Source organism: Pristis pectinata, chromosome 10, assembly GCF_009764475.1.
Source record: "Pristis pectinata isolate sPriPec2 chromosome 10, sPriPec2.1.pri, whole genome shotgun sequence".
Lineage (NCBI taxonomy): Eukaryota > Metazoa > Chordata > Chondrichthyes > Rhinopristiformes > Pristidae > Pristis > Pristis pectinata.
Genome location: NC_067414.1, coordinates 92,432,757 through 92,448,132, shown reverse-complemented (window position 1 = coordinate 92,448,132; position 15,376 = coordinate 92,432,757). Strand labels below are relative to the sequence as shown.

The 15,376-nt window shown below is 49.1% G+C and overlaps 1 protein-coding gene across 6 annotated transcripts in view; it reads right to left on the bottom strand.

Annotated features, from left to right (window-relative positions):
• Nucleotides 1–12,574, bottom strand: part of mocs1 (molybdenum cofactor synthesis 1) — a 56,978-nt gene extending 44,404 nt beyond the window's left edge. For 4 of the 6 annotated variants that reach the window (XM_052024336.1, XM_052024337.1, XM_052024342.1 and 1 more), the window contains exon 1: nt 12,347–12,527. In XM_052024336.1, the coding sequence (XP_051880296.1) occupies nt 12,347–12,496 (150 nt within the window). In that variant the 5' untranslated portion in view covers nt 12,497–12,527. The other 2 variants (XM_052024339.1, XM_052024338.1) reach the window with 2 other exon arrangements.
• Nucleotides 12,575–15,376: the final 2,802 nt, after the last annotated feature.

Sequence of the window (15,376 nt, the reverse complement as noted above, 5' to 3'; positions counted from 1 at the left end):
ATTGGTGCTCGTTGGTTGGCAGAGACTCGATGGGCTGAAGGGCCTGTTTTCTGTGCCTCATTTCTATACAACTCAGCAACACTTTCCTCCTGTTGAGAAGTTCTTCGGTTTTCTTTGGGATAAACCTTTGGCCAGGTGAATTAAAGGTGGCTCACTGACAAATGTTATTCAATGACACTTCTGTTAAGTGCCAGAGTTTCACTCTGTTCGAAGCACCAAATGAATCAAAGCTGCTGCTCACATTAAAATTTTTTTAAATTTTATTTACAGCATGGCAACAGGCCCTTACGGCCCAACGAGTCCACGCCGCCCATTTTAAACCCCCATATTAACCTACCCGTACATCGTTGGAAATGTGGGAGGAAACTGGAGCACCCGGAGGAAACCGGAGCACCCGGAGGAAACCCACGCAGACAAGGGGGGAAACGTACAAACTCCTTACAGACAGCGACGGGAATCGAACCCCGATCGCTGGCGCTGTAATAGCATCGCGCTAACTGCTACGCTACCGTGCCGCCACAGTTAGTGGAGAGAGCAAGGGTGTGGGTCTCCCCCCGCTCCCCCCCACCCCCTGAGGGAGGCAGGGGATGGAGGTGGGTCCTTCATCCCCCATACCCATTACCTACGTTTGACCCCGAACATGATCTGCTGGGGCGGAGCCAGCCAAGGCACACAAACCCACAGATCCAGTCGAACAACTGCTCCATCCCCATGCCCGTCTTACCCGGTGCGCTCAAGGAACACGTCCCATGACTGCTGTGTTCCAGCAATTGAAAAGAATCACTGCATTATTTAAAGAATTCACAAATATGCTTTAGCAGTCTAACGACACAACCAAAGTTCCTCTAGGAACGTTTCTCCATCTCAGTCAGTGAGGCAGAGTGTACAAGGGTTCTCGTGTTACAATATCAGTGAATCTTTAAGTAACGTACACACACGCACACACACACACACACACAGACACAGCCTTGGGTCATGGTGTGTTAAAATGGAGCACTAAAGACCCTTTCTGTGTACTGGTTACTTTTGCTGTACGATCACTGAGGCGCTCCCAGCTAACATAAGCCTTAGTCGGGGGGGGGGGGGGTGGCGGCGCAGGTTATGTCAATACAGTCATCTCCCTCCCTGCTGAAGAGCGACAAATTGGAAGCTGCTTTGGTGAGTGAGAGTCCTTGGAATAATCTGATAACAGCAACTGCTTCTGACAGTCCAGAGACTGAACCCACGAGCTCACCCAGGGGTTGGACTTTGCGCTAGTCAACAGGAAACACAGGAGATCCAGGGCAAGAACATCAAGACCTCACCCATTCCGGAAATCAGTGATGAAAGCATCATTCCCAGTTTACTGCGGGGACTGTACACAACATTGTCGCTACTCATGTAAACAGACTGACTCATTTCCCAGAAACTCTAATCAGCATCGTACACCTTGTGCCCCATCCCCTTTCCTCGATGCTGCCAATAACTTGCATTTATATAGCATCTTTAATGTAGCAAAGTGTTCCAAGGTGCTTACATCAGCAGGAGGGCCATTTCAGCCCACCTTGTCCACGCCAATTACGATGCCCATCTACTCGAATCCAATTTGCTCGCATAAAGCCTCTTTTCCCAAACACTTTTTAAATGCTGTAATAGTATCTGCCTCCACTACCAGCTCGTTCCAGATATTCACCACCCTCTGTGCGAAAAAATGACTCCTCAGATCTCCTTTAAATTTCTCCCCTCTCACCTTAAACCTGTGCCCTCCAGTTTATAGACTCCCTTGTCCTGGGAAAAAGATTCTGACCACCTAGCCCCTGATACTCTCATAAACCTCTACAAGGTCATCCCTCAGCCTCCGATACTCCAGGAAGAATAAACCCAGCCTATCCAATCTCTCCTTATAACTGCAGCCCTCCATTCCAGGCAACACCTATGCACGGTACTGCTGCTGCAAAACAACAAATTTCTCGTCATGCGTCAGTGATAACGAATCAGATTCTGATTTATCCTGGTGAATCTCTTCCGGGCTTTTTTTTTCTTGCTGAACAATCACCCAAGTGCACCCAGCTCTTCATTAGTCAGGGGCAAAACTTGGTAAATGGGACCAGGGATCTTGAGGGTCAGTATGATGGGCCAAAGGGCCTGTTTCTTTGGTGGGGGTGGAGGGGATTCTTTGCCCCATAAATCTGTCCGCTTTAAAAACAAGAACCATCACCTCCCAGAGGAGTTCAGGTTTGTATCTCAATAGGTCAACAACAGCCACCAAGTAAACACTGGCACAGTCGAAGTGTCCCAGGCCAGCACTGACATACTTCTGGAAACTTGCTTCAATCACCAGCACACAAGCTGGGAAACGTTTCCTCTCCAACTGTTTAGACCCTTGACGGCCCTTTGCTCAGCAAACACTGGCACCCTCCCAGACCCTGTTGCAAGCTCAGACAGTCCGATAAAACCCTGGAAGTACTCCAGAAATATTGACCGCCCATTCCCAACCACCTCCCCCCCAACCCCCCACCCCCCGACTCAGCCCCTAATATTGACCGGCTGTGCTCCTTCAGATGAACAGATAATTACCAAGTTCTAAAAGATGCAGATGGAGGCCATTCATCCCATTGAGTCCAGACAGAACCAGCCCAGCAGTCCCAAACCCTTGTTCTTTCGCTGCTTATCATTCTTGCCCGAGTTCCTTCCCATCTGAAAGCCCCGATTGTCTGTGTTTCCATCACTATGACAAGCTCCAAATCAGAACCAGTTTCTGCGCAAGGGTTTTCCCTCATCAACCCCCATCCTCAACACTTTAAATCTGTGCACACCCCGCCCCCCCCCCCCCCCCCCAACATTGGCCCTTGAATTGTCCGTCAACTGGAACAGGTTCCCTCCACTTAAATGCACCATTCTCTTGTACACTTCCAACAAATCACCCACGCTCCCACGGTGAACCACCCCAGCTTCTCCAGTCTAACCGTGCAGCAAAACCCTTCACGCTTGCAACCGTTGACGGGCGGCTGGTACAGCCACTGCCATGCCGCTCAAGAGACCCGGGTTCGATCCCAACCTCCGGCGCGGCGCGCGTTTGCACGTTCTCTCCAATCCTGCGTGGGATCGGGCTGATGAGTACATGGTGAGAATAAGATAAGTCACACGTATGTCGAAACACAGAGTGAAATACATCTTTGCGTAGAGTGTTCTGGGGGCAGCCTGCAAGTGTTGCCACGCTCCTGGCGCCAACATAGCATGCCCACAACTTCCTAACCCGTATGTCTTTGGACTGTGGGAGGAAACCAGAGCACCCGGAGAAAACCCACGCAGACACAAGAGAACGTACAAACTCCTTACAGGCTTTGGCTGGAATTGAACCTGGGCCTCTCGCGTTGTAAAGTGTTGGATCAGATTGGAGTAAGTGGGTTCATCAGCCAGTTTCCTCATTGTACTGTGACATTCTACCGCACACTCTTTCTACGATCCCCTCCCAAAATGTGGTGACTCGAATTTTATTCTCCAGATCCATTCTAAACGCTGGTGCCCCACAAGGCTGCGTCCTCAACCCCCTACTCTACTCCCTACATACTCATGACTGCCTGGCCAGATTCTGCTCTAACTCCATCTACAAGTTTGCAAATGATACCACCGTAGTAGGCCGTATCTCAAATAATGATGAGTCCGGCTACAGGAAGGAGATAGAGAGCCAAGTAACGGTGTCATGACAACAACCTTTCCCTCAATGTCAACAAAAGAGCTGGTCATTGACTTCATGAAAGGGGGCGGTGTACATGCACCTGTCTACATCAATGGTGCTGAGGTCAAGAGGGTTGAGAGCTTCAAGTTCCTGGGAGTGAACATCACCAATAGCCTGTCCTGGTCAAATCACGTAGATGCCACAGCCAAGAAAACTCACCGGCACCTCTACTTCCTCAGGAGGCGAAAGAAATTCGGTATGTCCCCTTTGACACTCATCAACTTATCCATGCATCATAGATGCATCTGGATGCACCTATGGTGCATCCTATCTGGATGTATCACGGCTTGGTATGGCAACTGCTCTGCCCGGGACCGCAAGAAACTGCAGAGAATTGTGGACACAGCCCAGTGCATCACGGAAACCAGCCTCCCCTCCATGGACTGTCTTTACCCCTCGCTGCCTTGGTGAGGCAGCCAGCATAATCAAAGACTCTACCCACCTGGGTCATTCTCTCTTCTCTCCTCTTCCATCAGGCAGATACAGGAGCCCGAGGGGCACGTACCACCAGGCTTAAGGACAGCTTCTATCCCACTGTGATAAGACTACTGGATGGTTCCCTTATCTGATGAGATGGACTCTGACCTCACAATCTACGTTGTTGTGACCATGCACCTTATTGTCTACCTGCACTGCACTTCCTCTGTAGCTGTGACACTTTACTCTGTACCGTTATTGTTTTTACCTGTACTATCTCAATGCACTCTGTACTAACTCCGTGTAACTGCGCCATGTAATGAATTGACCTGTACGATCGGTATGCAAGACAAGTTTTTCTCCATACCTCGGTACAAGTGACAATAATCAGATATAGATATTTATTTATTAGTCACATGTACATCGAAACACAGTGAAATGCGTCTTTTTGTGTTACTGAGAATGTGCTGGGGGCAGCCCGCAAGTGTCGCCACTCTTCCAGCGCCAACACAGCATGCCCACAGCTCCTAACCCGTACGTCTTTGGAATGTGGGAGGAAACCCACACAGACACAGGGAGAATGTACAAACTCCTTACAGACAGCGGCAGGAATTGAACCCGGATCTCTGGGCGCTGTAATAGCGTTACGCTAACAGCTACACTACCAATACCTCTCACCTATATACCAGGGGCAATTTGCAGCGGCCGATTAACCTACCAACCCGCCTGTTTTTTTTGGGGGGGGGGGGGGGGGGGAAAAGGCGGGAGGAAGTGGGAGCACCCAGAGGAATCCCAACTGGTCACGGGGAGAACGAGCACACCCCTCCTCCCAGCTGTGCCCCCCCCCCCCAACCAGCGGTTGGCACAAGTTCAGTACAACCTCCTCAGAGCGCAACAGGACAAGCTGCTCACGAGCCAACAACTACTGCAGGATCAGTGCCCTTTCGCCGGAGATAGAAGTTAAAAATAAAGCACGTTTCAGATTTTCTGAAGATGGAGCAGGGAGGCAGGATAACACAGGAGGTGACAGTCGGAGAGAATGGCAGTGTGATTAATAAATTACAGAAGGTTAGTCTGCAGATTCTCTGCTGGAATTTGAACTTTCACCCCCCACCCCCTCAATTCTTTTCCAGGAATTCACTCCCAGAAGTAGTTAGAGTCACAGAGCTGTACAGTACAGAAACTGCCCCTCCAGCGCGCCACATCCACACCAGCCCTTTTTTGGATTCTCCACTGATCCCATTTAGTCATAGACAGTACAGCACGGAAACAGACCCTTCAGCCCACATTGCCCATGCTGACCAAGATGCCCCTATGTCTTTTACTGGCCCCCACCCCCCACCCCCACACCACCCCCCACGACCACACTACCCTCCCCCACACTAGGATTGCATCCTTCCGTGCCTTCAAACAACCTGCTGGAAGAACTCAGCGGATCGAGCAGCAGAAATTGGGGGTGAAGGGGATCGTCGACGAGGGGAACACGGACAATTCCTTCAACAACGACCCCCCCCTCCCCCCCCCCCCGACAGATGCTGCTCGACCTGCTGAGCTCCTCCAGCAGATTGTTTGTGTCTCCGGATTCCAGCATCTGCGGTCTCTCGTGTCTCCTTCGACGGCTTGCTGATTTAAGTGTGTCTCTCTCTCAAACACAGCGATTGTATCTGATTCTACCACCCCCTCTGGCAACGTGTTCCAAATAGCAACCCCTCTCTGTGAAAGTAACCGCGCCCTCTGGTTCTGCTAAACTCTTCGACAGGACAGCTCCCCCAGACAGTCCTCTCCCACCCCCATTCAGCCTCACCCGAGCTCCACCCGTCCCTTAAAGGATTCCCTTTGTTCTCTCCTCTACCCTACCCTCTTGAAATGTGTTTACCTCCCATTTCCCAACGAAAGGGCATGCACTTAAGGTGAGAGGGGGTCGTTTCAGAAGAGACGCGAGGGGTAAGTTTTTTTTTACTCAGAGAGCGGTGGATGCCTGGAATGCGTTGCCTGATAGGGTGGTGGAGGCAAACACGTTGAGGGCTTTTTAAGAGGGGCTTGGATGGGCACATGAATGAGGGGAAAATGGGAGAGATACGGGCATTCTGTAGATAGGAGGGATTAGCTATGTTGGCACAACATTGTGGGCCGAAGGGCCTGTTCTGTGCTGTGCTGTTCCACGTTCAAACCAAGACGCTGACTCTGCTTCACTCCCTGCAGATGCTGCTCGACTTGCTGAGCATTCCCCTGCATCTTTAAAGGTTTTTATTTCAAATTTCCAGCATCTGCAGCGTTTTGCTCCTGGAACAGCCAGCAAGGGCGCTCGACTCATTCGAGAAATCCAAGCTTGGTGGCACCCCGGCTGCCAAGTCAGAATGCCGTGGGTTCAAGACCCACTCTGGCAGGTTTGAGCACAGGAACCGGGCAACGCTCCCAGGCAGAAATGTGGAAGCATTTCCTTGCCCCCTGTCAGAACAGTTATCAAAGCAATGTGGCCGATGAGGCACACCAAAGATCCCATGGCACTGTTTTAAAGATTAGCCAAGAATTACAAACAGCATACTGGAGGAACTCAGCGGGTCAGGCAGTATATGGAGGGAAATGGACAGTCGACGTTTTGGATCAAGACCCCTCATCTGGACTGAAAGATAAAGGGTGGTAAAGTCACAGAGCAATGCAGCACAGATACAGGCCCATCAGCCCAACCAGTCCCTGCCGACCATGGTGCCCACCCAGCTAGTCCCAATTTCCCACATTCGGCCCATATCACTCCAAGCCCCACCCCTCCATGTACCTATCCAAGTGCTTCTTAAATGATACTCTTCTCTCCTCTTCCATCAGGTAGAAGATACAGGAGCCTGAGAGCACATACCACCAGATTTGACAGCTTCTACCCCACTGTGATAAGACTATTGAACGGTTCCCTTATACAATGAGATGGACTCTGAACTCACAATCTACCTTGTTGTGACCTTGCACCTTATTGCACTGCACTTTCTCTGTAGCTGTGACACTTTAATCTGTACTGTTATTGTTTTTACCTGTACTACCTCAATGCATTCTGTACTAACTCAATGTATCTGCACTGTGTAATGAATTGACCTGTACAATCGGTATGCAAGACAAGTTTTTCATTGTACCTCGGTACAAGTGACAATAATAAACCAATACCAACCACTTCCTCTGGCAGCTCGTTCCATATACTCACCACCCTCTGCGTGAAAAAGTTGCCCCTCAGGTCCCTTTTAAATCTTTCCCCTCTCACCCTAAATATATGCCCGCTACTTCTGGACTCCCCTATCCTGGGGAAAAGACTGTTACTGTCCACCTTATCGATGCCTCTCATAATTTTAAACACTTCTCTATAAAAGACATCTAAAGATAGCCAGTATAAAGAGGTGAGAAGGGAAGGGGCAAGAGCCGGCAAGCAACAGATGGATCCAGGTGAGGAGGGGTTAGGTAGGTGGAAGGCATGGAGGCAATCGGCAGATGGGAGAGTGGAAATAGCGACAGAGGCTGGGAGGTGACAGGCGGAGGCGACAAAGGGCTGCAGATGGTCGCATCTGGTAGGAGAGGAAGGCGGAGCATGGAACCAAACAATGGAGGTGGGGAGGGCAGATGGGAGCAATGGGAGGGGGTGGAGGGGAGCAAGTGGGAGGAGTGTGTGAGTGATAGGCAGATGGAGTGGGAAGAAACAGAGTGATGGGGGCGGGGTGGGGGGGGGGGGGGGAGAGACCTGGGGCGGGTGTAGGAGGAATTGGGTAGATCAGGAGGGACAGAGGGGGAGCTGTTTGCCTGAAACTGGAGAATTCAACATTCATGACGTTGGGTAACCAGTGGGGGGGGGGGGGGGGGGGGGGGTGGAGAGGTGGGGTGGATACAAGGTGCTGTTCCTCAAGTTTACATTTACCCTAACCCTGGAGGAGGCAGAGGACAGACAGTTTGGTGTGGGAAAGGGAGGGAAGAAATATCACCGCTTGACTACCCAAACTATGACCGACAAGACCCGACTGCGTGTGCGCGGTTGTGTGGTGTTCTGGTGAAACACTCGCCTTGCATTTTCCAATAGAACACCTGGGTTTAGGTCAGGTCAAGTCCTGATGCGTCAACAGGGCTCAGGACTTCATCAGGTCAGGGTGCCTTGCTTAATATTAACCAGCACGTCCTTCAAATTCACTGAACCAACACCCTCCCCCAGGCCAACGCCCCCAACATTGAGGGAACGCTCAGTAAAACGGGCAGCAGCTGTGGAAAGAGAAACGGAATTTAACGTTTCAGGTCCGAGAAGGGTCTCGGATTGGAAACATTGGCTGTTTCCCATTCCACAGGTGCTGCCTGTTTCATTGAGTGTTTCCTGAAGTTACTGTTGTACCATACTATACCTTCATCCTCTTAACATCTGCAAATCCACAGAACTCATCGTCGGTTACTGAACATCCACAACACTTTGACTTAGAGAACGGCAAATATTTCTAAGCCTCTGCTCAAAGATATTTCTCCTCTCATCCATCCTGTGACTGACCCCTCAGCCTTGAGGCAACACCCCAGGTCTCTGTTCTCAAACCAGAGGAGATGGTCTCCTTGGCACCTACCTTGCCAATCCATCTTAGAATCTTCTACATTTCAACCTCCATGGATGGAAACCAGCCTCCCCTCCACGGACTACACTTCTCGCTGCCTTGGTAACGCAGACAACATGAGCAAAGACCCCACCCACCGCAGACATTCTCTTCTCCCCCTCTCCCATCGGGCAGAAGATACAAAAGCCTGAAAGCACGTACCACCAGGCTCAGGGACAGCTTCTATCCCACTGTTATAAGACTATTGAACGGTCCCCTAGTACAATAAGATGAACTCTTGACCTCACAATCTATTTCATTATGACTTTCCACCTTATTGTCTGCCTCCACTTTCTCTGTAACTGTGACACTTTATTCTGCATTCTGTTATTGTTTTCCTCTTGTACTACCTCAATGCACTATTGTAATAAAATGATCTGTATGGATGGCATGCAAAACAAAGTATTTCACTGTACCTTGGTACACATGACAATAATAAACCAATTTACCTCTCATTCATCTAAACGCCAGTAGAATCTCCTCTCAGAGTCAAATCTCCCCATCCCAGAATTAATCCAGTGACTTTACACTTGGGGTTTCCGGCATCTACAGTTACTTCTGACTTTCATTCCCCTTTGGTTGCCTCCCCACCACCATCTCCTGGAACAGACACTCCACCTCGAGCTCTGTTGTGGGAGGAGATTACCAGTCGGAAGGAGAAAAAGATTCAAGGACGTGCTCAGAGCCTCCTTGAAGAAATGTAACACCTCCACTGATTCCCATACTACCAGCCTCTACCACCACCCCGGCAGTGCATTCCAGGTCTCCAACACTCTGTGGAAAACAAAAACTTGCCTTGCACATCTTCTTTCTACTTTCCCCCTCTCGCCTTAAATACGTTGGCGAGGCTGAATTTAGAGTACAAGATAAGATATCTTTATTAGTCACATTACATCAAAACACACAGTGAAATGCATCTTTTGCACAGTGTTCTTGGGGCAGCCCGCAAGTGTCGCCACGCTTCCGGCACCAACAAAGCATGGCCACAACTTCCTAACCTGTACGTCTTTGGAATGTGGGAGGAAACCGGAGCACCCGGAGGAAACCCATGCAGGCATGGGGAGAACGTACTAACTCCTTACAGACAGCGGCAGGGATTGAACCCGAGTCGCTGGCGCTGTAATAGTGTTACGCTAACCACTACACTGCCGTGCCTGCCCTATATTGTGTGCAGTTCTGGTCAACTACCTACAGGAAAGATATCAATAAGCTTGAAAGGGTGCAGAGAAAATTTACAAGGATGTTGCTGGAACTTGAGGACCCGAGTTATAGGGAAAGGTTGAACAGGTTAGGACTTTATTTCCTGGAGCGCAACAGAATAAGGGAAGATCTTATAGAGGTATACAAAATTACGAGGGGTATGGATAGGGTGAATGATTGCAGGCTTTCTCCCCCTCAGGTTGGGTGAAACTAGAACTATAGGACATAGGTTTAGGTTGAAAGGTTTTTTGAAGGGGAATATACAAGGAGAATCTGAGGGAGAACCTCTTCACTCAGACGGTGGTGCGAGTGTGGAACGAGCTGCCAGCGGAAGTGGCAGATGCGGGTTCAATTGTAACAGTTAAGATAAGTTTGGATAGGTACATGGATGGGAGGGGTTTGGAGGGATATGGTCCGGGTGCAGGTAGATGGGACTAGATAGATCAGGTCAGCATGGACTAGATGGGCCAAAGGGCCTGTTTCTCTGCTGTCGTACTCTATGACTCTATTCCCACCGACTCCAAGAAGTCTCAGGCCCACGGCCCCTCTAACTGGAGAAGGGGCATTCAAGCTGGTATCGAGAACCTCGAGGCTATGCAATGGGAACAAAGCCTGTATAAGCAGTGCACCACCTCATAACCTACCCACCTACCTCATCAGACAGCTCCTGCCCCATCTGTGGGCAAGTCTGCAGCTCCCCCACTGGCTTCATCAGCAACATAGAACAGCCCTTCAGCCCACGATGTTGTGCCAAACTAATTAAACCAATGACTCCTAATTAATCTAATCCCTCTTCCCCGCACATTGACCATATCCCTCCCTTCTCTGCATATTCATGTGCCTATCTAACAGTTTCTTAAATGCTCCTACGCTACCTGCCTCTACCACCCCTGGCAGTGTATTCCAGGCACCCACCATTCTGTGTGTAAAAAACTTGCTCCACACATCTCCTTTGTACTTTCCCTCTAGTACTAGACATTTCAATCCAGGGAAAACAATACTGTTACTCTATCTATACCTCACATAATTTTATAAACCTGTCAAATCTCCTCTCAGCCTCCTCCGCTCCAGAGTAAACAGCCCCAGCTTGTCCAACCTCCCCTCGTAGCACGTGTCTTTCAAACCAGGCAGCATCCTGGTGAACCTCCTCTGCACCCTCTCCAAAGCCTCCACATCCATCCTGTAATGAAGTGACCACAATTGACCAAAATGACCAGTCCTGAGCAATGCCAGAACCCACTCTGGAAACAAGTCATAAAGTCGCACAACACAGCAACAGGCCCTTCGGCCCACCACGTCTGTGCTGACCTTTCTTGCCCATCCACACTATTCCCATTTGCCTGCATTGGGGCCGTATCCTTCCACGCCTGGTGAATCTCCTCTGCACTCTCTTCCAGCACAGCAATATTCTTCCTCTAGTGCGGCGACCAGAACTGTGCATGGTGCTCCAAATGGAGACTCATTCTCCATTTGGAGCACTGCGCACAAGGAGCCCAAGAAGAAGGTCTGTAAGATTGTCATGTCTACAGGAATGGTTGGGTCAGGTCTGGAAAAGAAATTCAGGAAGAGGTTCCGACCAGGTTGGGTTTTAATTTTGCATCATAGCTGTCTCTAGCAGGGGGCTCATTCCATGCAGAACTGCATGACACACCACGGCCTCAAACAGATTATCTGGTTAATCTTCCACAACTGTTGTTTGTGAGAGTTTTGCTCAAAAATCTGGCTGCTGCATTCCCAACAGGACAATGGTGGCTGCACTTCAGAAGATTTATTTTCTGTGAAAAAAAGCCACTGGAATGCGCTCAGAGATGAACGCCAATACATTCGATGCATTCCTCCAAAGCCAGACAACACAACTTGCAATGCCCAGCAGTTTCAAGGCACACACACTGTGATTCTCAAAGTGCCAGTGTCATCTCTCTCACATTCGTGGCCAGAGCTAGGCACTAGAGTCTGGTGCTGCCAGGCACAACTTTAAAAGAAAATTGCAAATAACATTAAAATAAATAAAAATATCTTGAGTCAGCCAAGGCGACCATGCAGCCCTGAGATTAGCAATGCACGGCCCATCCTTGACAAACGCGAAGTCATATCATAGAGTAACTTGAATGTAGGCTACACCGCCAATCTAATCCATGCCATCTCGCAAATAACCAAGCCCTTCAATTCTACTCCAACTCTTTACAAACATCTCAAGTTACTCTTGCTTCGGAACTGAAGTTACTCCGATTTTTTCGTTCCACCGTCCCACCGCCCGTAAAAGGCGCAGAATCCCAAATCAGAATTACCCCCTGCAGCTAAAAAGCCTTTTCCCCCCGCATAAAATTAACGACCCCCGCTTCTTGAACCGGTCGTTCAGCCTCTCTCTCTACGTTGCCCCCAATCTGAACAGAAAACTTCGCCAACTCACTTCTGCAAGCAGCCCCTCGGATGCAGGCTTCGGTTGCGGGGCACATGTGTCGCTGAGGGTGCGGCAGCCACAGTGAAGGCGAGCCCTGCCCAGTGCAGGGGAGCCGGCCAAAGCCGCTACCGCCGATCCCAGTGTCCTACCTCGGAGCATCAGACCCGCTCACCTCACACCGCGAAATAGAACGCCGGCCCGGAAATCACCTGTCAATCAAATCAGCCCAGGGCACCGGCGCGCATGCTCACTTCTCTCCTCCCCGATCAAAAGGATCCGACGTCGCCCCCAGCGCCAGCGCGCATGCTTGATTTTACCCGCCTCCCTCGCTCTGCGTTCTGGGAATTGTAGTCCCAGGTCATCCCAGATCCCGTGTGAAAGTCATTGCAAAAGTGAGGGTTGAGAACTACAAACCGCGCTGCGGCTTCTGACCCTTTCCACTGGATGCAAACATCGAAATTGCAGACGAGGTGTTGCTGTTCAGTTTTCCTCCAGATGAGAGACGAGAGTCCACAGCTGATTGGAAGGCAATAAAAGATTGCAGACAAGAGGCAAACATTGCATTTGTCATTGTGGCATAAGGGTGACAACACAAGTGCAAACTTGACTTCAAACTCTTTGTAAGATATCTTTATTAGTCACATGTACATCGAAACACACAGTGAAATGCATCTTTTGTGTAGAGTGTGCTGGGGGCAGCCCACGAGTGTCGCCACGCTTCCAGCGCCAACATAGCATGCCCACATCTTCCTAACCCGTACGTCTTTAGAATGTGGGAGGAAACCCATGCAGACACGGGGAGAATGTACAAACTCCTTACAGACAGCGGCTGGCATTGAACCCGGGTCGCTGGCGCTGTAATAGCATTACGCTAATCTGAAGAGTGCTCTTCTCTCTCTGCACTTATAACTGTGTGGCTAGGCACAGCTCAAACACCATCTAAAAATTCGCTGATGACGCCACTGTTGTTGGTAGAGTCTCAGATGGTGATGACGAGGCGTACAGGAGTGATATAGATTGGCTGGTTGAGTGGTGTCATAACAAAAATCTGGCACTCCAATGTCAGCAAGACCGAGGAATTGATTGTGGACTTCAGGAAGGGGAAGTCGGGAGATCACACACCAGTCTTCATTGAGGGGTCAGTGGTGGAAAGGGAGGGCAGCTTCAAGTTCCTGGGCGTCAACATCTCAGAGGATCTATCCTGGGCCCAACACATTGATGCAGTCATGAAGAAGGCACGTCAGTGTGCAGCAATATGTGCTGGGGGTACACAGAGAAAGGCCAGAGAGTGAGGTCCTTCTGCTACTGGGGACTGAGGAGATCGATCATAGTCGTACAACACAGAAATAGGTCTTTTGGCCCATCGCATCCATGCTGACTTTTTTGTCCACCCGCATTAGCACCATATTAGGATCACAAGTAAATACCTCAGACTGCTTCCTTAATGAGCGTGAAAGAAAAATTGATATCACCCCGACAGAACCTAAATCTTGTACTAAGTGGAATGCTCTGTCTTGTGCAGCAGATGATGAAGCTTGAATGTACTGGATTATATATTTGCATTACCTTATAAACAAAGTATATCCTTGGGGAAAAAAGATCTAGACAGATACCACAGTGCAGTCCTGAGGGAGTGCTGCAATGTTGGAGGTATCATCCTTCAGAAGAGATATAAATAGAGACACTTTCTTTCTCTCTCCTTTGCAGAAGATCGCGGTTATAACGCTGAGTGCAAGCTCAGTATTGATTCCTGAGCCAATGTTCCTCAGAAGACAAAAGAAAAGTAACAAATTCTGGAAACACCAGTTCAAGAGAAAAAAAATGAGTTACGGAAGATACAGAGTTAACATTTCAAATCAAATGGAATACTTCTGGTACCTGGTGCAGAAAGTTTCTGTTGCACCTCTTACAAGGCTGATTGATTGAAGCACTCGGGATTTGCATAAGATGCTATTTGAATGCACGTTTTTCTTTGTAGAACTGAGGAAACTCCTGTCAATGTTAATTTCATTGGGAGGAATCCACCTCGTTTTTATCTGAAGAGGTGATAACACTGGAAATTCCTCCAACAGTGTGGCATGAGATTTATGAGAAAGCATTTGGCTAAGTTTACATGAAAGATCACTTGTTAAGGTCAAAACTGTGGGAATTGCAGATATACCTTGGGGATAGATAAGAAAATGAGCAAACTGTGGGGGAAGCAGTTTGGTTACCACACCAGTACTTCAGAGACCACAGTTCAAATCACACCACAGCAGCTGTGGTATTTAAGTTTAACTTGTTGGCTGATCTGGAAGTTTCAAAAACAAAGCTGACCTTGAAACAGCTGGATTTTTGAGGAAATCCGCAGCACTTGCTTGTTTTGGTTTACATGTGATTCCAGCCCCACTGATGTGATGGCTCAAGAATATATGAATCAGTTGGAACATGCTGATTGAGGCGGTGACTGAGGCAGAGACTCTCACAATATTTCAGTAGCATCTAGACAAGTACTTGGATTGCCAAAGCGGAGAAGGCTATGGACCAATTGCTGGTAAATGGGATTAGTAGAGATAGGCACTCGATGGTCAGTATAGACATGATGGGCCAAGGGGTCTGCTTCTTTGCTATATCTCTCTATCATAAGCAAGCTAAGTGAACAGGGGAGAACATAGCAAATTAAATCGAATGTTACAAAGTATGAGATCAGCTACTTCAGTACCTACAGTCACAAAGCACGGAAACAGGCCCTTCGGCCCGACTGGTCCATGCTGACCAAGACACCCATCTAAGCTGGTCCGATTTGGCTGCGTTTGGCCCATATCCCTCGAAGCTTTTCCTATCCATGTACCTGTCCCAATGTCTTTTACCACCAGGCTCAAAGACAGCTTCTATCCCGCTGTTACAAGAATATTGAACGGACCTCTTGTACGATAAGATAAACTCTTGACCTCACAATTTACCTCATTATGGCCTTTTACCTCATTGTCTGCCTGCATTACACTTCATCGATAACTGTAACACTTAATTCTGCATTCTGTCATTGCTTCTCCCTCGGTG